The sequence below is a fragment of the Dryobates pubescens genome, chromosome 13, assembly GCF_014839835.1.
Source record: "Dryobates pubescens isolate bDryPub1 chromosome 13, bDryPub1.pri, whole genome shotgun sequence".
NCBI classification, from domain to species: domain Eukaryota; kingdom Metazoa; phylum Chordata; class Aves; order Piciformes; family Picidae; genus Dryobates; species Dryobates pubescens.
Window position 1 is genome coordinate 23,465,751 of NC_071624.1, and position 21,818 is coordinate 23,487,568.

The 21,818-nt window shown below is 52.1% G+C and overlaps 1 protein-coding gene across 1 annotated transcript in view; it reads left to right on the plus strand.

The window, feature by feature from the left end:
- The window catches only part of LOC104300243 (S-adenosyl-L-methionine-dependent tRNA 4-demethylwyosine synthase TYW1), a 114,171-nt gene that overhangs the window by 73,261 nt on the left and 19,092 nt on the right, over positions 1-21,818 (plus strand). The window contains exons 14-15 of the mRNA XM_054166986.1: positions 12,395-12,505; positions 19,806-19,973. Of these exons, the coding sequence (XP_054022961.1) occupies positions 12,395-12,505; positions 19,806-19,973 (279 nt within the window). The remainder of the gene's footprint in view (positions 1-12,394; positions 12,506-19,805; positions 19,974-21,818) is intronic.

Here is a 21,818-nt window from a genome sequence, read left to right on the forward strand (position 1 = left end):
GCCTTCCTGAGAGCATCTCCTGTCAAGCTTCTGCTTTAAGTCCTCTCAAAGTCAGTGGGACCTGGGCACAAACTTGGAGCCTTGCTGAAGATGGTTTTTTTTGCCTTGGTGAAAGGCCTTTCTTAATTGCAGGAGTTCACTGCCTGCTCAGGTTTGAGCCTGGCTTTGGGCTGTGATGCCTCTTCAGCACAGGCTCCTGCTGGGTGCTGTTAAACACACTCAGTTTCCCCAGGAAATGCAATACCATCAGGCTGTGTGGTCTGGCTCCCAGCAGGCTCAGCAGGGGCTTTTAATTGATGCTTTGGTATGATCTGGGTCAATGCTGTGCTTCTATATGTTTAGGAAGAGCCTGGATGAGGCACTGGGTGCCATGGTTTAGTTGATCAGATGGTGTTGGGTGATGGGTTGGACTTGATGATCTCAAAGGTCTTTTGCAACCTGGTTAATTCCATCTTATCCTGTTCCATCCTATCCTATCCTATCCTAATCTATTCAATTCTATCCTATCCTGTTCAATTCTATCCTATCCTGTCCTGCCCTATCCTATGTTACTCTTTTATACTGGACCAATTTTCCCTCCCTTGGCATTAATTTTGCATGATAATTCCTTGCAAGTGACCTAGAAATATCGACTAGAAATAAACAATCCCTGACAAAAATCTTTGATGCTCTTCCCTTGCTCTTAAGTAGGAGCTGAGATGCTGTGGGTAAAGCAGAGGGCAAGGATTTCAGTCCTGTCCTACTTGCCCTTTAATCATTGTCCTCTCAAGAATTCCTTCAAGTAGCTCTCCACAGACTTCTATTAGAAGCAGCTCTGCCTCTAATTCTCTTCTCAGGACACTGACTCCTTGGTGGTGTCAGCTCCTTGCTTGTGTTTGCCCCCCAGGGAATTCTGCACTCACAGAATCATTGGGGTTGGGAAAGCCCTTTCAGCTCCTCCAGTCCAAGCCTTCTCTAACTGTAGCAAGGCTGCTGCTAATCCATGGCCCTCAGCACCACATCTCTGCCTCCTCAGAAAGCCCTGCAGGGATGGGGCTTCAGCTACTTCCCTGGGCAGCCTTTGCCATTGTTTGAGAAGCCTTTCAGTGAAGAAGTTTCTTCTCATGGCCAAGATGTTGAGTAGCTGGAAGGTGTCCAGAGAAGGGCAATGAGGCTGGGGAGGGGTCTGGAGCACAGCCCTGTGAGGAGAGGCTGAGGGAGCTGGGGTTGCTTAGCCTGCAGAAGAGGAGGCTCAGGGAAGACCTTCTTGCTCTCTGCAACTCCCTGAAGGGAGGTTGTAGCCAGGAGGGGGTTGGTCTCTTCTCCACAACAAGAGGACACAGTCTCAAGCTGTGCCAGGGGAGGTTTAGGCTGGAGGTGAGGAGAAAGTTCTTCCCAGCAAGAGAGATTGGCCACTGGGATGTGCTGCCCAGGGAGGTTGTTGCCATTGTTTGAGAACCCACTCAGTGAAGAAGTTTCTTCACAGGAGTGAAGTGCATTACCAATGAGCCCCTGGGAAGGGAGCAGGAGCAGTCCTGGCCCTGGATTTCGCTGTCATATTTTTAGGTCTCAGAACAAAGCTGCTGCTGCTGCTGCACTTTTGTTTTATTTTGAGAGCTTCTGAACTGAGAGTGATTAATTTCTACTGAAGCATGAAGCAATAAAGCAGATTACAAGCAATAGGTGGTGAGTACAGACAGGAGGACTGTGGAGGCGAATGTGCCTTAGGATGCTAGTTTAGGAAGGTAAGATAATGAAATTAGATGAATTTCCCTCCCTGCTTTCCGGCCTGGATCACTTCTTCTTCTGCTCTGTACATCAACAGGGCTGCTCACAGGCTGAGAGGGGCTATGTTTGCTTTCAGAGGCTGCCTTGGCAAGGATGTGCTCACCAGGAGGTCTGTCCTTCTTCTCTCATTCTAGGAGCTTCTTTTGCATTTGGTGTCAGGGCAGAGTTTCAAAGGTGGTCAATACAAACTGAGGGAGCTGGGGTGCTTCAGCCTGGGGAAAAGGAGGCTGAGGGGAGATGCTGATCTCCACTACCTGTGAAAGGAGGCTGAAGCCAGGTGAGTCTTGGTTTCTTCTCCCTAGAAACAAGTGATAGGATGATCAGAAATGGCCTCAGGTTGCACCAGGGGAGGTTTAGAATAGACTAGATGAGAAGAGGCGAGGGGAGGGAAGAGGAGAGAAGGGGAGGGAAGAGGGGAGAAGAGGAGGGAAGAGAAGAGAGAAGAGGAGAGGGGAGAAGAGAAGAGAATTAACCAGGTTGGAAAACACCTTTGAGATCGAGTCCAACCTATCACCCACCACCATCTAATCAACTAAACTATGGCACCAAGCACCCCATCCAGGCTCTTCCTAAACACCTCCAGGGATGGGGACTCCAGCACCTCCCTGGGCAGCCCATCCCAATGGCCAATCTCTCTTGCTGGGAAGAACTTTTTCCTAACAGCCACCCGCTGGAGTCGAGCACCCTCACTTTCTCGGCAGTAAACTCAGAAGTTCTGAGCTTAGCTCTGCTTTCACAGCAGAGTAGCTAATGTCTTAATTATCCTGTGGTAATAGGCCCCTTTTTTAGCAATGAAGACAAAGCCTCAGCTTGCTGTAAGCTGGGGTATTAATAGCAGATGCCTGAACAATCTCTGTTTTCAGGAGATACCTACGCAGCAGAACCTGCTCGGGTTTTTCTTGTTGCATTCATGACTCTATTAACCTGAAGAAAGGAAGCTGCAAACTTTTGTGCTCTGTGCTGAGTTCATCTTTGGAGAAGGGGGATTGGGGGGGTGTGTGTGGCACAAACAACCCCTGTGCTGTGCAAAGTCTGCTCAGCCAAATGCTCTGAGGTGTTTGCAATGTGACTCGCAGGAGCACATCATCTCCCCAGTGCTTGTGCTCCACGTTTGGCTGTGTAGTGATAGATGAGCCCCAAGGAGGTGATGAGCTCTTTTATTTCAGGGGAGGGTCCTGGCTGCCAAAAGAAAAGATGAGTCTGCCATCCTTTCAAGGGCACTGAGTCTGTCCCTGACATTCTCTTGGAGTGTGTAGGGTGCTGCAGCTCATCTGCAGAGCTGCTGGGAGCCTGGAGGCTCAGCCAGGCTGAACCTGGGAGAGGCAGAAGCGATTCACAGGTTGCATCGGGTTGGAAGGAGCCCTCAATGGGCTTCTTGCCCAACCCCCCTGCACTCAGCAGGGACACCTCCAGCTAGAGCAGGCTGCCCAGGGCCACATCAAGTCTGATCCTGAATACCTCCAGGGACAGGGACTCAACCACATCCCTGGGCAACCTGATCCACTCTCACTGTGCACAACTTCCTCCTGCTGTCCAACTTGAATCTCCCCTGCTCCAGTTTCAAACCACTGCCCCTCATCCTGTCACCACAGGCCCTTTAGACAGCCCCTCCCCAGCCTGCCTGTGGGTTCCCTTTGGCTATTGACAGGCAGCTCCAAGGTGTCCCTGGAGCCTTCTCTTCTGCAGGCTGAACAGCCCCAACTCTCCCAGCCTGCCCCTGGAGCAGCGGTGCTCTACCCCTCTGATCATCTTTGTGGCCTTCCTCTCGACCCACCCCAGCAGGTCCATCTCCAGTCCTCTTACTGAGACTATCTCCAGGCTGAACTGAAGAGTCTGGAAGGCTGTGAAATTTGGGGGGTGCTGGCATCTGAGCTTTTCTTTTGGCTCTCTCCTCCTTCCTGGGGTTTCATGCATAAAGATGTGTTATTGACTATGGTGAGGAGCTGCTTGGCTGCAGGCTTGGGGGTTTGTTTCTGATCACATCCCTGTGACAAGTAATTTCCAAGTGTGAAAATTGCTTTGATATCTTCATTCAGGACTGGCTCACTTGGTGAGGAGTTGCATAACCCAAGCAAAGGAACTGAATCCAGCCTTTGGAGGGGATGTGGCTTCTCCTTCACAGGGAGCTCGTGCTCAGGAAGGGCAACTCACCTCCTGCTGCTGCACGAGAGCAAGGAGCCTGCTTCAGGCAGCCTGTTTCTGTTGTGATCAGAGCAGGTCCTTGCCTGCTGGGAAGCTCTGAAAACATGTCACAGAGTCAGTTTGTAAGTGGGGCCTTTCATAGCATGGTAGGGGGTGGAAGTAACCTCTGCAGATCACCTCGTCCTCTCCCCCTGCTGAAGCAGGTTCACCTAGATCAGGTTGCACAGGAATGCATCTGGGTGGGTTTTGAAAGTCTCCAGAGAAGGAGACTGCACAACCTCTCTGGGCAGCCTGCTCCAGGGCTTCAGCACCCTCAAAGTAAAGGAGTTTTTTTCCTGAAGTTCCTCTTCCTTGAAGGGAATAAGGAATGCTACTGAAAAGGTGGTGTCTCCACCTCTGGAGCCATTCAAAACCTGCCTGGATGCCATCCTGTGCACCCTGCTCTGGCAGGGGGGTTGCACTAGGTGATCTCCAGAGGTCCGTTCCAACCAGTCTGGAGAAGAGGCTGAGTGGAGACCTCATTGCTCTCTGCAACTCCTTGAAAGGAGGTTGGAGCCAGGTGGGGGCTGGTCTCTTTTCCCAGGAATCAGGTGATAGAATGAGAGGAAATCAGGCACAAGCCCTAAGAGGAGAGGCTGAGGGAGCTGGGGTTGCTTAGCCTGCAGAAGAGGAGGCTCAGGGGAGACCTTCTTGCTCTCTCCAGCTCCCTGAAGGGAGGTTGTAACCAGGTGGGGGTTGGTCTCTTCTCCCAGGCAAGCAGCACCAGAACAAGAGGACACAGTCTCAAGCTGTGCCAGGGGAGGTTTAGACTGGATGTTAGGAAGAATTTCTTCATAGAGATTGGCCCTTGGGATGTGCTGCCCAGGGAGGTGGTGGAGTCACCATCATTGGAGGTGTTTAGGAAGAGACTGAATTGGGTGCTTGGTGCCATGATTTAGTTGATCAGATGGTGTTGGATGATAGGTTGGACTTGATGATCTCAAAGGTCTCTTCCAACCTGGTTTATTCTATTCTGTTCTATTCTATGTCTAAGGCAGGCAGGGGAGTGGTCAGAATACAGAGTCATAGAATCACCTTAGCTGGAAGAGACCTTTAAGACTGAGTCCAACCATTGATTTTTAAGGTGTCAACAGAAAAATCTGAGGGTTGTTGGAATCACAGAGGTGTTTTGGTTGGAAGAGACCTCCAAGGTCATCAAGTCCAACAGTTTACCTAACACTGTTGTCCTTCCTTCTGAGGAGCAGGACACTGTTGCTCTGCTTCATCAAAAGTACAAGCTCCACCATCACAATCCAAGCCAAGGAGCTTCCCACAGATTGCACTGGGTTGGAAGAGACTCTCAAAGGTCATCTGGTCCAACCCCCCTGCAGGCAGCAGGGACACCTCCAACGAGACCAGGATGCCCAGTCACAATGCCTCCAGGGACAGGGCCTCAACCACACTCCAGGGCAAGCCAGTTCAGTCTTTCACCACTCTCACTGTGCAGAACTCCCTCTTCCAACCTAAACCTCCTCTGTTCCAGTTTCAAACCATTGCTCCTTGTCCTATCACCACAGGCCCTTCTGAGCAGTTCCTCCCCAGCCTTCCTGTAGGTCCCCTTCAGAGATTGAAATGTGGGAGCTTGTAGGTCTTGTAGGATCTTGTAATCTCCTGTAGGGCCTCAGTGCATGGTTTGGAGGTGGAGGTTTGTCTGCTCCTCACCCTTTGTCCCAGCCTTCTCCACGCTGTCCCTGCTGCCTCCCTGCTTTAGCTGGAGAAGAGAGCTGCCCCCTGCCCCAGCCAGGGTTGTATCAGTGCAGCAACCTTCTCTTTGCAGCACAGTTGACATCTTCACCCTTCCCTCTTCCTCCTGAGATTAGACCTGGGATGTTTCATGAAGAATAATTACATTTGAGGTAGGGCAAGATGAATGCTGAGGAGGAGGGAATTAAAAAGGAGTGATTAAAAGCAAGCAGAGAGCTCCAATCCCTCTTGGTTATTGAAGCGAGAGGCAGCACTTTGTCAAACTGACATCTGAGTCTTCTGCTAACATCCTCTGGGACAGCAGCTTCACCTCAGGGGCTCAGGCTTGCTTGGAGGGGTGTTCAGTGCTTTGTCCTGATGATGTGGCCATCTGCAAAATGTGTGGATGCAGAAAATGTTCCTCTGCAGGGGGTCTGGGACTAAGAAACTTTCAGGATGGCTTCAAAGGGAGAGAGACCTTAAAGCTGCCTCCCAACCCCTGAAGGTGCAGAGAGACTTTTCATGAGGGTGCCTGGAGACAGGACAAGGGGGAATGGTTTGAAGCTGAGGAAGAAGTTCTTCAGTACAAGGGTGGTGAGACTGAGAAATGGGCTGCCCAGGGATGCTGTGGATGCCCCCTCCCTGGAGGTGTTCAAGGCCAGACTGGATGAGACCTTGAGAAACCAAGTCTAATTGAGAGGTGTCCCTGCCCATGGCAGAGGGGTTGGATTAGATGATCCCTGAGGTCCCTTCCAACCTCAGACCTCAGAGATCATCAAGTCCAACGTGTCACCCAACACCTCCTGACAACTAAACCACAGCTTCAAGTGCCACATCCAATCCCCTCTTGAACAGCTCCAGGGATGGGGACTCCACCACCTCCCTGGGCAGCACATCCTAATGGCCAACAGCTCTCTCTGGGAAGAACTTTCTCCTCACCTCCAGCCTAAACTTCCCCTGGCACAGCTTGACACTGTGTCCTCTTGTTCTGGTGCTGCTTGCCTGGGAGAAGAGACCAACCCCCACCTGGCTCCAACCTCCCTTCAGGGAGTTGCAGAGAGCAAGAAGGTCTCCCCTGAGCCTCCTCTTCTCCAGGCTAAGCAACCCCAGCTCCCTCAGCCTCTCCTCCCAGGGCTGTGCTCCAGACCCCTCCCCAGCTTTCTTGCCCTTCTCTGGACACCTTCAAGTCTCTCAATGTCCTTCTTAAACTGAGGAGCCCAGAACTGGGCACAGCACTCAAGGTCTTGGAAGCAGGCAGAAACATCAGCGCTGCAGAAACACCAGTGCTGCTGTGTGCTGCTCCAAGGGCTGGGCTGGGGCTGGAGTGAGCACACCCAGCGCAGCTGGCGAGGTCTCCAAGCAGTGTAGGTACCTTGGAAGGTTGGCAGCTCCAGCAGGGAGCTTGGAAAAGAGTTAGCAGGCATTGCCTGGGGGGCAAGTGCTGCTTTTGTCCAGACTGGTTCTTCATTCCTTTGTTTTCAGGTTCTTCCTTCCTTTGTTTTCTGGTTCTTCCTTCCTTTGTTTTCAGGTTCTTCCTTCCTTTGTTTTCAGGTTCTTCCTTCCTTTGTTTTCAGGTTCTTCCTTCCTTTGTTTTCAGGTTCTTCCTTCCTTTGTTTTCAGGTTCTTCCTTCCTTTGTTTTCAGGTTCTTCCTTCCTTTGTTTTCAGGTTCATCATTCCTTTGTTTTCAGGTTCTTCCTTCCTTTGTTTTCAGGTTCATCATTCCTTTGTTTTCAGGTTCTTCCTTCCTTTGTTTTCAGGTTCTTCCTTCCTTTGTTTTCAGGTTCTTCCTTCCTTTGTTTTCAGGTTCTTCCTTCCTTTGTTTTCAGGTTCTTCCTTCCTTTGTTTTCAGGTTCTCCATTCCTTTGTTTTCAGGTCATTGTTCTCAGGTGTTTGGGGCATGCTGAGCTGGCCTCTTGACTGGCATTTTTGGCACCCCATAAGGGGTGACTTTTCCCATTGTGCCTTATCCTTTCCCTGGCCACTGCTGGGAAGAATCTGGCTCCATGTGTTCCCCCCCCCCCCCAGGTATTTATTCACAGGGCCGTGTTCCCTTGGCTTCTTTCCCTTCTCTTATTTCCTTTGCCATCTGATGGGTATGGCAGGCACCCAGGGCTCCCCCTTCCTAACAGGCTGCATAAAGAAGCTTTCTTTGCTCGAAAATGGATGTGGCCCCACACCCTCAGCTTCCCCCTTCTGAAAGGCTCATTGTGTTAACTTTCTCTTCTCCGCTGATGCTCTCCTGATGGCTGTCTGAAGTGAAGGGAACTGCTTCCCCCCGCCCTGGAAACACAGCCCTTAAAGCACTGCAGAGTGGTTTGGATATCCTGATAGTTTAGATCATGAAATGCTCGAGGCTGAAGCTCTCCTTCCTTGTTGTGCAGTGCTGTAAGAGGCTCTCCTGGGGCCCTGTGGTACAACCCCAACACAAATAACACACCAATAAACCAGGATTGTGTGTTTGTACTGCTGGCAGCCTGCAAGGACTGCTGGTGGAGAACATTTTCTGCTATTAGACCTTTAGTCATTTTGATCTGTCCCTTCCACCACTCCTTTGGAAGTGGCTTGCTTTCTTGTTTTTGCCTCTCTTGAGAGATGTTGCCCTCTGGAAAGAAATTTCTTCAGTCTCAATATTAATTTCTGTTGGTTTCTACCTTTTTTTTTCTTCCCCTCCCCCTGTATCCCTCTGGCAGCCTTTGAGGTTCTTTCCCTGCTCCTTTCACCATCAGTGGTGATTAGTTAGTGCAGGTCTGGTGATAGCTGAGTTATTGAAGTGATCCTACAGCCAGGCTGCAGTTATTACTTGCCAGTTAGTGCTGCCCTCAGTGGGGGGGAGGAAAGTAGCCCTGTGAATGCACTTGGAGCAGCTGGGAGTTTTATGAAGTGCTGGGACTTGAATGTTAAGGGCTTTGAAAATGATCTGGGATGTGTGTTGAGGAGTATGAAAAAGGAGCTTGAAATCCCTGCAGCATTACCTGTGTGTCTGTCCTGTGCTATGGGTCTGGACCTGTCTGTGTGTCCTGTCCACATTCCCTAAACAGCAAGAGAGCTGCTGTCTGAATTCAGAGATTCACAGAATGGACCTCAAAGGTCATCCATGGGCAGGGACACCTCCCACCAGCACAGTTTGCTCAAGGCCTCATCCAGCCTGGCCTGGAACACCCCCAGGCAGGGGACATCCACAACCTCCCTGGGCAACCTGTGCCAGTGTCTCCCCAGCCTCACTGTTCCACAGCCCTCTCTGTAACAAACTTAGGCAAGTTATTTCCTCACCAAGCATCCAGCTAGCTTGAGAGAGAAAATGTGCTGGAACATGGCAATTGTGCAGCACCTCCAAGGAGAAGATCATAGAATGGGTTGGGTTGGAAAGGACCTGAAAGATCATCCAGTTCCAGCAGCCCTGCCATGGGCAGGGACACCTCCCACCAGCCCAGCTTGCTCAAGGTCTCATCCAAGCTGGCCTTGAACACCCCCATGGAGGAGGCATGCCCAGCCTTCATGGGCAGCCTGTTCCAGTGTCTCCCCACCCTCACTGGAAAGAATTTCTTCCTTCTCTTCCAGTCTCAATCTCCCCTCTCCCAGCTCAAAGCCATTCCTCTCATCCTGTCACTCCAAGCCCATGTCAAAAGCCCCTCTCCAGCTTCCCTGTAGCCCCCTTCAGGTCCTGGCAGGCTGCTCTAAGGTCTCCCTGGAGCCTTCTCTTCCCCAGACTGACCAGCCCCAGCTCAGATCAAGTGCACTTTCCCATCCTTTCATCTCACAAAGGGATTTTCTCTACTTCAGTTCTCTGTGCTTAAGGCTGAGATTTCCTTTTTCTCCTTGCTCACACTGCAGACCCTTCAGCCAGGCCCAGGCTGGGTCTAACACAATGCACTCTTCCCCCTTGCTTTGCTCATTCCCAGGCTGCATTTTCCATCCAGAGGAGAGACATCCTGAACTTGTCATGTTTGCTCTTCATTTTGGCTCAAACCCATGCCCAAATAACATTTAAAGCAAACAACAACAAGAAGCAGACAAAGAAATGCCCCTGAAGGCTTCACTCCATGGTGAAGCCTGGGTGAGCTGGGGACCCAGGCTCCCAGCCTGAGCAGTGGGTCTGGCTCAGCAGCCTTTGCTGGCAGGGCTTGAGCTGAAAAGGTGATTCTTGTGTATTGTTTCCCTGATGCTGCCTGCACTTGTTTACCACTCAGAGCTGACCTTTGGGGAGACATTTCTGGATTAATTGGCTCTCTAATCACTTCAGACAATTGACAGCCCTGTGTGCATTGCAGTTTTGCCTCCTGTTGGATCTCTTCTCTCTGCTCTCCTCTTCCCCTCTTCCCTGGCAAATGATGTGTTTATGTTTTGGATCAGTCCCTTCATTGTTTTTTCTCCCCAGTAATTAGTTGTTGAGTTGATCCTTGCCTCTTGTCTCTTGGCCTGAACCTTTCTCTCTCTAATCCCATCACGTTGGAAGAGGCTCTTGCTCTTAAATAGGAGCTGAGATGCTGTGGGTAAAGCAGAGGGCAAGGATTTCAGTCCTGTCCTACTTGCCCTTTAATCATTGTCCTCTCAAGAATTCCTTCAAGTAGCTCTCCACAGACTTCTATTAGAAGCAGCTCTGCCTCTAATTCTCTTCTCAGGACACTGACTCCTTGGTGGTGTCAGCTCCTTGCTTGTGTTTGCCCCCCAGGGAATTCTGCACTCACAGAATCATTGGGGTTGGGAAAGCCTTTCAGCTCCTCCAGTCCAAGCCTTCTCTAACTGTAGCAAGGCTGCTGCTAATCCATGGCCCTCAGCACCACATCTCTGCCTCCTCAGAAAGCCCTGCAGGGATGGGGCTTCAGCCACCTCCCTGGGCAGCCTTTGCCATTGTTTGAGAAGCTTTTCAGTGAAGAAGTTTCTTCTCATGGCCAAGATGTTGAGCTGCTGGAAGCTGTCCAGAGAAGGGCAATGAGGCTGGGGAGGGGTCTGGAGCACAGCCCTGTGAGGAGAGGCTGAGGGAGCTGGGGTTGCTTAGCCTGCAGAAGAGGAGGCTCAGGGGAGACCTTCTTGCTCTCTGCAACTCCCTGAAGGGAGGTTGTAGCCAGGTGGGAGTTGGTTTCTTCTCCCAGGCAAGCAGCACCAGGACAAGAGGACACAGTCTCAAGCTGTGCCAGGGGAGGTTTAGGCTGGAGGTGAGGAGAAAGTTCTTCCCAGCAAGAGAGATTGGCCCCTGGAATGTGCTGCCCAGGGAGGTGGTGGAGTCCCCATCCCTGAAGGTGTTCAAGAGGGGATTGGATGTGGCACTTGGTGCCTTGGTTTAGTAGTCAGGAGGTGTTGGGTGACAGGTTGGACTTGATGATCTTTGAGGTCTTTTCCAACCTTACTGATTCTATGATTCTGTCTGGGAAAGGGTAGGAGCTTAAACTTTTTAACAGCCTTAGGCTGGGGCTCAGACTCCTGGGGTCCATCCCTGCTTTGCCCCTGGCCAGTGGATGCTGTCAGAGGTCTCACAGTCTGAGGTTTAGTGGTGGCAAGTTGAGGTCAGCATCTGATCTCCTTTATTAACTTCTCTTTCTGGCTTGAAAAATGGAATAAACTGCAGAGTGTGTTTGCTGCTCACACATGGCACTGCAGGTCAGGCAGCCTTGTGCCCTGGGCATGGGATGAGTCATTGGGAAGGGAGAATCCCTTAGCTCAGGCTCAGTCTGAGCTTAGACTTGCTGGAGCTGGAGAATTTGATTCCAGCCCTGGGATACAGCCTGAGCCAAACCCTGGACTCTTGGGTTGCTGTGAATTTGTCATGCTGCCCTTTTGCTCTGGCTGAACTGGTGCTTGTGCCAGGTCTTGCAGTCTCCAGTGTGCCCAGGAAGGAAAAGGAGTTAATGCAGAAAGTGGATTGCTGGGAGATTGCTTTACCAAGTCACTCCAGAGATAAGTGAAAGGAAACAGAAAGGCAAGATGAAGGGAGGAGAGGGCAAAGAAGGGAGCAAGGAGATGTAGTTCTGGGCTCCTCAGTTTAGGAAAGATGTTGAGATGCTGGAAGGTGTCCAGAGAAGGGCAACAAAGCTGGGGAGGGGTCTGGAGCACAGCCCTGTGAGGAGAGGCTGAGGGAGCTGGGGTTGCTTAGCCTGCAGAAGAGGAGGCTCAGGGGAGACCTTCTTGCTCTCTCCAACTCCCTGAAGGGAGGTTGTAGCCAGGTGGGGGTTGGTCTCTTCTCCCAGGCAAGCAGCACCAGAACAAGAGGACACAGTGTCAAGCTGTGCCAGGGGAGGTTTAGGCTGGAAGTGAGGAGAAAGTTCATCCCAGAGAGAGTTGTTAGCTGTTGGAATGTGCTGCCCAGGGAGGTGGTGGAGTCACCATCCCTGGAGGTGTTTAGGAAGAGCCTGGATGTGGTACTTGGTGCCACGGTTTAGTTGATCAGATGGTGTTGGGTGAGAGGTTGCCCGTGATCTCTGAGGTCTTTTCCAACCTGGTTAATTACTATTCTGTTCTACTCTACTCTACTCTACTCTACTCTACTCTACTCTTTTCTATTCCATTCCATTCCATCCCATTCCATCCCATCCCATCCCATCCCATCCCATCCCATTCTATAATTTATTGTGTAGTAGTCAAATTTTGCTGTGAAGATTTAACAAGTGAGGTGACTCCTGGTTTGGGTCTGGTTTCTTTTAGCAGCTGGGTTACTGGAATAAATAAATGCTTTAATTGCTTTCTCCCCTTCTTCAGAAGCTGTGTGCAGGGCTGGGGCAGCCTCCCTGTGGCAGAGTGTTGCTGAGGGCCTCTTCTCCTTTCTTTCAGCAACAGCGCACGGTGTATAGGCTGACCCTGGTGAAAGCTTGGAATGTGGATGAGCTCAGAGCCTATGCTGACCTGATAGCCCTTGGCAAACCAGACTTCATCGAGGTCAAGGTGAGCTGCATGAACCTCTTGCCCTTTTTTCCCATCAGTGTTTGACCTTTTCCCACCCCCCCTTCCTCATTCCCTCTTAACCTTCCAGCAGTAAACACATTTCCTCCAAAGGTCATAGAATGGCTTGGGTTGGAAGGGACTTAAAGGTAACAGAATGCTTGGGCTTTTATAATGAGCTGGGATGTGAGTAATAAAAATGAGATTTAAATGGGAGGGGGGAAAAAAAGCCCACCTCCCTTCATTGAGGCTTCTTTGCTGGGAGAGGAAACCCTCACAGAGTCACAGAGTGCAGCTGGTCATAGAAACAATAAGGTTGGAAAAGACCTCAGAGATCATCAAGTGCAACCTATCACCCAACACCTCCTGACTACTAAACCATGGCTCCAAGTGCCACATCCAATCCCCTCTTGAACACCTCCAGGGACAGAGACTTTACCACCTCCCTGGGCAGCACATTCCAATGGCTAACAACTCTCTCTGGGAAGAACTTTCTCCTCACCTCCAGCCTAAACCTCCCCTGGCACAGCTTGAGACTGTGTCCTCTTGTTCTGCTGCTGGCTGCCTGGGAGAAGAGACCAACCCCCACCTGGCTGCAACCTCCCTTCAGGGACTTGGAGAGAGCAAGAAGGTCTCCCCTGAGCCTCTTCTTCCCCAGGCTAAGCAACCCCAGCTCCCTCAGCCTCTCCTCACAGGGCTGTGCTCCAGACCCCTCCCCAGCTTTCTTGCCCTTCTCTGGGCACCTTCAAGAGTCTCAATGTCCTTCTTGAATTGAGGAGCCCAGAACTGGACACAGGACTCAAGGTGTGGCCTCAGCAGTGCTGAGCACAGGGCACAATGACTTCCCTGCTCCTGCTGGCCACACTCTTCCTGATGCAGGCCAGGATGCCATTGGCCTTTCAGTTCCAACCCCCCTGCCATGGGCAGGGACACTTTCCACTAGCCCAGCTTGCTCCAAGCCCCATCTAACCTGCCTTTGAACACTGCCAGGGTTGGAGCCTCCACAACTTCCCCAGGCAACCTGTTCCAGTGCCTTGCCACCCTCACAGGGAAGAATTTCTTTCTAGTGTCTAATCTCAACCCAGCTTCTCCCAGTTTGAAGCCACTACCCTTGGTCCTGGCACTCCATGCCTTTGGACAAATTCCCTCTCCAGCTCTCCTGTAGCTTCCTTTCAATGCTGGAGGACTGCTCTGAAGTCTTCCAGTGTCTTCTCACCTTCACTCTAAAGAATTTCTTCCTCCTCCTGTCTAAATCTGCCCTCCTCAAGCCTCAATCCCCTCCCCTTCATCCTATCACAAGCCCTTCTCAAAAGTCTCTCCCCAGCTCTCCTGTAGCCCACTTCAGGTACTGGAAGGCTGCTCTAAGGTCTCCCTGGAGCCTTTGGCCCTCTCCTCCTCATCATCCTTCCTTTGACCCTCTCCTCCTCCTCCTTCCTTTGCCCTTTTCCTCCTTCTTCCTTTGCTCCTCTCCTCCTCCTTCCTTTGCCCCTCTTTACTACCTCTTTGAAGAAAAAAACCTGGAATTTTCTGCACTTTGCTTCTGGACCAAATCCCAGAGGTTCTGCTGCTGTCAGTGCTGGGAGGTCTCTTTCCCTGTCAGTGTGCTGAAGTTGATGGCTCATACAAAACAAGACTTTGAGCATGGCCAGGGGGCAAACACCTCATTTTTGTGCAGTGCACCAGACTCTGTTCTATCCCTCCAGGTAAAAACCAGCATGAGCAGTGCTCCTCTGGGGCCCTCCCCACCTTGCATCTCCTGATTTCTTAGCAGCCAGGCTGCAGGGCCTGGTGACCCTGCCAGCAGATGAGGAGGGCAGAGATGAGAGTGCAGAGCAGTGTGGAGGATGAGGCTGGCAGGCTGGGTGCTGCCTGGGCTGCTGTCATGTGCAGCAGCTTTAATTAGTGAAATGAATTGGGTGTAGGTTAATCAGTGCCTCTGAGCATGGGTTCCCCCAGGTGCTCTCCAGGGCAAACATCTGGTTCATGCAAGGCAGAGGGCTGCTCTTCCCTTTGCCTGGGGAAGGAGTCAGCCTTGTAGCCAGGAAAGAATTTCTTGACAGTGAGGCTGGGGAGACCCTGGCACAGGTTGTCCAGGGAGGTTGTGGCTGCCTCCTCCCTGGAGGTGATCATGGCCAGGCTGGATAAAGCCTTGAGCAACCTGGGCTGGTGGGAGGTGTCCCTGCCTAGGGCAGGGGGCTGGAACTGGATGATCTTCAAGCTCCCTTCCAGCCCAAACCTTTCTGTGAACTTATGAACTTGCTGTTTCCTCCACCTGACCCACCCTTTCCCACCCTAAACCCTTGGCCTCAAGAAGCCTAAATCCTTAAGCCATTATTCACCAGGTGGATGATCCTTAAGATCCCTTCCAACCCAAACCAGTCCATGAATCTATGAGTTAAACAGGCAAAGAGCAGCTCCTGCTCAAAGCAAACAAACAAAGAGAGGTTCCAAGATGCTCCACAAGCATCTGCCAGAAGCTGAGGCTGATCTCAGCAGGCTGTCCTGCTTAAATACTTGAGATAAGTGACATTCATTTCAAACCAGCACAGCTAATCCAAGGCTGCTCCAAAGAGGCTCACAGGGTGGAGTGGATAGAGATTTAGATTCTTGCAGGGCTTAATACTTGTTCTCATTTCCATGAGGGTTCTACAGGGGTGTTAACTCTGTGGGACCCCATTCTCTTGTTTAAGGCAGGACTGAGGGAGTTGGGGTTGTGCAGTCTGGAGAAGAGAAGGCTCTGAGGAAACCTAATTGTGGCCTTCCAGGATCTGCAGGGGGCTCCAAGAAAGCTGGGGAGGGACTTTTAAGGGTGTCAAGGAGGGATAGGACAGGGGGGGATGGAGCAAAACTAGAAATGGGGAGATTGAGATTGGATGTTAGGAAGAAGTTGTTCCCCAGGAGGGTGGTGAGAGCCTGGCACAGGTTGCCCAGGGAGGTGGTGGAAGCCTCCTGCCTGGAGGTGTTTGCAGCCAGGCTGGAGGTGGCTGTGAGCAACCTGCTGTAGTGTGAGGTGTCCCTGCCCATGGCAGGGGGGTTGGGACTGGCTGAGCCTTGAGGTCCCTTCCAACCCTAACAGTTCTATGATTCTATGAGAGCCTGGTGGTCCAGAGTGGGGTCCTGCTGCATCAGTCACCATGATAATTCCTGCTTTCCATCTTCAGCTGACACCATCAACCCCTGTCCTTCATGACACCAGCTTGAAGAAGGGCATCAAGGCCGGGGAGAGGCCTTGAGCACAAGCCCTATGAGGAGAGGCTGAGGGAGCTGAGGTTGTTTAGCCTGGAGAAGAGGAGGCTCAGGGGTGACCTCATTGCCCTCTACAACTACCTGAAAGGTGGTTGTAGCCAGGAAAGGGTTGGTCTCTTCTCCCAGGCAAGAAGAAGCAGCAGAAGAAGAGGACACAGTCTCAAGCTGTGCCAGGGGAAGTTTAGGCTGGAGGTGAGGAGAAAGTTCTTCACTGAGAGAGTCATTAGTCATTGGAATGTGCTGCCCAGGGAGGTGGTGGAGTCCCCATCCCTGGAGGTGTTCAAGAGGGGATTGGATGTGGCACTTGGAGCCATGGTTTAGTCATGAGGTCTGTGGTGCCAGGTTGGCCTTGATGATCTCTGAGGTCTTTTCCAACCTTATTGATTCTATGGTTCTATGATCTCAAAGGTCTTTTCCTGGAGACAGGTTGGACTTGATGATCCTCGAGGTCTCTTCCAACCTTAGTGACACTGTGATACTAAAGCCAAGGCATGAGCCCAGATCCTCCCCAGGGAGGAGCAGATGTGCATGAGAGCTCGTGTCTGTAATTTGGACAGTGCTGATGCTCAGATCAGGAGTGTTTCTGCTGCAGAGGGGGCAATCTCTCAACGTGTCACTTGAGGCTTTCTCTCTTTCTCCCGGGTCTCAGCAGCAGCTCTGTCACTCAGCAGCTTGGCTCACGCTTTGTTCCCTTAATTCACACCAGCCTCAATTAAGCAAAGTTGTAATTTGTGGGCTAGGAGTTAAGCAAAATGCTCTTGTGCAGTAATTAAGTTGGGAAGCTGAGAGGGGAGAAACAAAGCCCTGTCACACTCAGCACCCCAGGCACATTCCCCTGCTGGGCCCTGCGGGCTGCAGCGATCGCTGGCTGTCGGGATCTCCAGCCAGGAGCCTCCACGTGCTCCTCCTGCTCCTTGCTGCAGCCAGACTCATCCTGGCACGAGAGGTGGCTTAAATACAGTTGGAAGAATCATCTTGGCACAAGATGTTGCTTAAATGCTGTTGTGCCTGCTTGGCTCTGTGACAGCAGCACAGAGGTCCAGAGCACGCCCAGCACCGCGTCTCTGGCTTCCTACCAGCACAGGCAGGAGGAGCTGAGATGCTTTTCAAAGGGCTTCTGAGCTTCAAGGTGTTTGGCTAAAGCTGTGTGGCATCATTAGGATGCTAGAAGCTCCCTTATTAAAGATGATTAAGAGGCTTGAAAGGCTGCAAAGATGATGAGGGAACCAGCACACTGGGCAGGTCACTGGAATGGGCTGCCCAGGGAGGTGGTGGGGTCCCCATCACTGGAGGAGTTTAAGAAGAGCCTGGATGAGGCACTTGGTGCCATGGGTTAGTTGATCAGATGGTGTTGGGTGATAGATTGGACTTGATGTTCAATATTTTTATTGATGATCTGGATGAGGGGATGGAGTCAGTCATCAGTAGATTTGCAGAGGACACCAAGCTGGAGGCAGGAGTTGACCTCTTAGAGGGCAGAAGGGCTCTGCAGAGGGACCTTGCCAGGCTGGAGAGATGGTCACAGTCCAACAGGATGGCATTCAACAAGTCCAAGTGCCAGGGGCTGCACTTCAGCCACAACAACCCCAGGCAGTGCTGGGGTCAGTATGGCTGGAGAGAAGCCAGGCAGAAAGGGACCTGCGGGTACTGGTTGATAGTGGGCTGAGCCTGCAGTGTGCCCAGGTGGCCAAGAAGGCCAAGGGCATCCTGGCCTGCATCAGGAAGAGTGTGGCCAGCAGGAGCAGGGAAGTCATTGTGCCCTGTGCTCAGCACTGCTGAGGCCACACCTGGAGTCCTGTGTCCAGTTCTGGGCTCCTCAGGTTAGGAAAGATGTTGAGATGCTGGAAGGTGTCCAGAGAAGGGCAAGAAAGCTGGGGAGGGGTCTGGAGCACAGCCCTGTGAGGAGAGGCTGAGGGAGCTGGGGTTGCTTAGCCTGCAGAAGAGGAGGCTCAGGGGAGACCTTCTTGCTCTCTCCAACTCCCTGAAGGGAGATTGTAGCCATGTGGGGGTTGGTCTCTTCTCCCAGGCAAGCAGCAGCAGAAGAAGAGGACACAGTCTCAAGCTGTGCCAGCTGTGTTTAGGCTGGAAGTGAGGAGAAAGTTCTTCCCAGCAAGAGAGATTGGCCATTGGGATGTGCTGCCCAGGGAGGTGGTGGAGTCCCCATCCCTGGAGGTGTTCAAGAGGGGGTTGGATGTGGCACTTGGAGCCATGGTTTAGTCATGAGGTCTGTGGTGCCAGGTTGGCCTTGATGATCTCTGAGGCCTTTTCCAACCTTATTGATTCTATGGTTCTATGATCTCAAAGGTCTTTTCCAACACACTTGATGTCTTCATAACCCTCTTGGTTATAGCACTGAAGAATTGAGCCAACCACCCTGCTCAGGTGTTCAGAGGGCTATCAGCCCTGTTAATCACCTGGGGTTTGAGGAGCTGGGGAAGCTGAGAGCTGCTGTTGCTTTCTCTGGGTGTGCTAAGCTGCTTTTCATTGATTTGTGCTTGGGAGTTAATCAGCCAGCCCAGCCCTTAGTTAATATCTCTTTGCTTCTGTGCTTTCTTTTGCTCGTAAATGATACCTTTGAAGTGTATTAAAGGACTGAGTCGTGCTGGAGCTCCTTACATTCCTTTTGGTTGTTTGTTTTTCTCCCCCTCCCTCCCCCCGCTCTTAGTCATCCATTTTTCATGATGTTCAAATCATAATCTGTGTAATGAACCTGGGGAAAACAAGGATCTGGAGGTGCTGGAGTGTGTCCAGGGAAGGGCCACGAGGATGAGCAGAGGGCTGGAGCTGCACTGCTATGAGGACAGACTGAGGGAGTTGGGGCTGTTCAGTCTGGAGAAGAGAAGGCTCTGAGGAGACCTAAGGAGACCTAATTGTGTCCTTCCAGGATCTGAAGGGGGCTCCAAGAAAGCTGGGGAGGAACCTTTGAGGATGTCAGGGAGTGATAGGACTTGGGGGGATGGAGCAAAACCAGAAATGTCCCTGAAAGCAGCCTACAAGAAAGCTGGGGAGGGACTTTTGGCAAGGACTTGTAGTGATAGGATGAGAGGGAATGGATTGGACCTGGAGGAGGAGAGATTTAGTCTGGAGATTAGAAAGAAATGCTTTGCAGTGAGGGTGGGGAGACACTGAAACAGGCTGCCCAGGGAGGTTGAGGATGTCCCCTCCCTGGGGGTGTTCAAGGCCAGGCTGGATGAGGCCTTGAGCAATCTGGGCTGGTGAAAGGTGTCCCTGCCCATGGCAGGGGGTTGGAAGTGGATGATCTTCAAGCTCCCTTCCAGCACAATCAATTCTACTATTGTGCATCAGGCTGCTCAGAGAGGTTGTGGAGTCTCCTTCAACAAAGCTGGGGGGGAGTCTGGAGCACAGCCCTGGGAGGAGAGGCTGAGGGAGCTGGGGTTGCTTAGCCTGGGGAAGAGGAGGCTCAGGGGAGACCTTCTTGCTCTCTCCAACTCCCTGAAGGGAGGCTGTAGCCAGGTGGGGGTTGGTCTCTTCTCCCAGGCAAGCAGCACCAGAACAAGAGGACACAGTCTCAAGCTGTGCTAGGGGAGGTTTAGGCTGGAGGTGAGGAGAAAATTCTTCCTAGAAAGAGAGATTGGCCATTGGGATGTGCTGCCCAGGGAGGTGGTGGAGTCCCCATCCCTGGAGGTATTTAGGAAGAGCCTGGATGAGGCACTTGGTGCCATGGTTCAGTTGAGCAGATGGTATTGGGTGATGGGTTGGACTTGATGATCTCAAAGCTCTTTTCCAACCTTGTCCATCCCATCCCATCCCATCCCATCCCATCCCATCCCATCCCATCCCATCCCATCCCATCCCATCCCATCCCACAGACTTTCAAAACCTGCCTGGATGTGTTGCTGTGTGACCTGCCCAGGGTGATCCTGCCCTGGCAGTGGGGCTGGGCTTGATCTCCAGCGGTCCCTCCAACCAGTCTCTGATCCTGGTGACTCTCCAAGGCGGGGAACAAACAGACTCTCAGGCTTTGCTGCAGTGCCAGCACTGCCCAGAGCCAGTGGAGGGTTAAACTAACAGTGATGCTTTCTGTGTCTCTTCTCAGGGTGTGACCTACTGTGGTGAAAGCTCAGCCAGCAGCCTGACCATGGCCAACGTGCCCTGGCACGAGGAGGTGGTGCGCTTCGTCCAGGAGTTGGCTGACCTCCTCCCCGGCTACGAGCTGGCCTGTGAGCACCAGCACTCAAACTGCCTCCTCATAGCTCATCAAAAGGTGAGGCTCCACCAGGCTCTGCTGCCAACCCCTCCCCATCTCACCAGGGAAGAGGGCTGGAGAGTAGAGCAGGGGTTAGACATCTGCAGGAAGCTCTTGACAGTGAGGGTGGTGGAACACTGGAGGAAGTTGCCCAGGGAGGTGGTGCAGGGTTAGGTGCAGGGTTAGGCCCCATCAAGTTTGAGCAACCTGATCTGGTTGGTGATCATAGAATCAGTAAGGTTGGAAAAGACCTCAGAGATCATCAAGTGCAACCTGTCACCCAACACCTCATGACTAACTAAACCATGGCTCCAAGTGCCACATCCAATCCCCTCTTGAACACCTTCAGGGATGGGGACTCCACCACCTCCCTGGGCAGTACATCCCAATGGCTAACAACTCTCTCAGTGAGGAACTTTCTCCTCACCTCCAGCCTAAACCTCCCCTGCCACAGCTTGAGATTGTGTCCTCTTGTTCTGGTGCTGCTTGCCTGGGAGAAGAGACCAACCCCCACCTGGCTCCAACCTCCCTTCAGGGAGTTGGAGAGAGCAAGAAGGTCTCCCCTGAGCCTCCTCTTCTGCAGGCTAAGCAACCCCAGCTCCCTCAGCCTCTCCTCACAGGGCTGTGCTCCAGACCCCTCCCCAGCCTCATTGCCCTTCTCTGGACACATTTGAGTGTCTCTGCTTACTGAAGGGGGGTTGGAGGAGGTCTTCAAGGGTCCCATCCAGCCAAATGCATTCTATGATTCAGGTCCAGAGGAGGCCACAAAGATGATCAGGGGGCTGGAGCAGCACCCCTATGAGCACAGGCTGTGAGACTCTGTGCTGTTCAGCCTGGAGGAAAGAAGGCTCCAGGGAGACCTTAGAGCAGCCTGCCAGGACCTGAAGGGGTCTACAAGAAAGCTAGGGAGGGACTTTTTTGCAAGGGCTTGTAGTGATAGGATGGGAGGAATGGCTTTGAGCTGGCAGAGGGGAGACTGAGACTGGAGAGGAGGAAGAAATTCTTTACACTGAGGCTGGTGAGACACTGGAACAGGTAGCCCAGGGAGGTTGTGCTTGCCCCCTCCCTGGAGGTGTTCAAGGTCAGCTTGGATGAGGCTTGGAGTAGCCTGGGCTAGTGGGAGGTGTCCCTGCCCATGGCAGGAGGGTTGGAACTGGATGATCTTGGAGGTCCCTTCCAACCCAACCCATTCTATGATCTTCTCCTTGGAGGTGCTGCACAATTGCCATGTTCCAGCACGTTTTTCCCTCTCAAGTTAGCTGGATGCTTGGTGAGGAGATAAACTGCACAGTTTGTTACAGGGAGGGCTGTGGAACACCTGCTGGAGCTGCTGCAGGCTGGAGCTGGTTGTGATAACCCTCAGGCAAGAAGCATTTAACAGCTCAGGGCAGCACCTCCTGTGCTGTGCCAGCCTCTCCTCACTTTGAGGAAGGCAAAGCCACATCTTGTCGGCGTGGCTCTGCTGGTTTCTCTTGCTCCTGTTTGTTTCCATGATGCTTTTCAGTGCTATTCACAGCTGGGTAAGGATTTGGAGAATGGTTTAGGTTAGAGGGGACCTCAAAGATCATCTAGTTTCACTCCCCCTGCCATGGGCAGGGACACTTCACACTAGAGCAGGTTGCTCGAGGCCCCTACAACCTGGCCTTGAACGTTGCTAGACTTGGAGCCTTCACAGCTTCCCTGGGCAACACATTCCAGTACCTCACCACTCTCCTAGGGGTGAATTACTTCCTAATGTCTCATTTCAGTCCAGCTTCTTCCACTTTGAAGCCATCCCCCCTCATCCTGTCACTCCATGCCTTGGCTAAAAGTCTGCCCCAGCTGTCTTGTAGCCCCCTTCAGATACTGGAGGGGTGCTCGAAG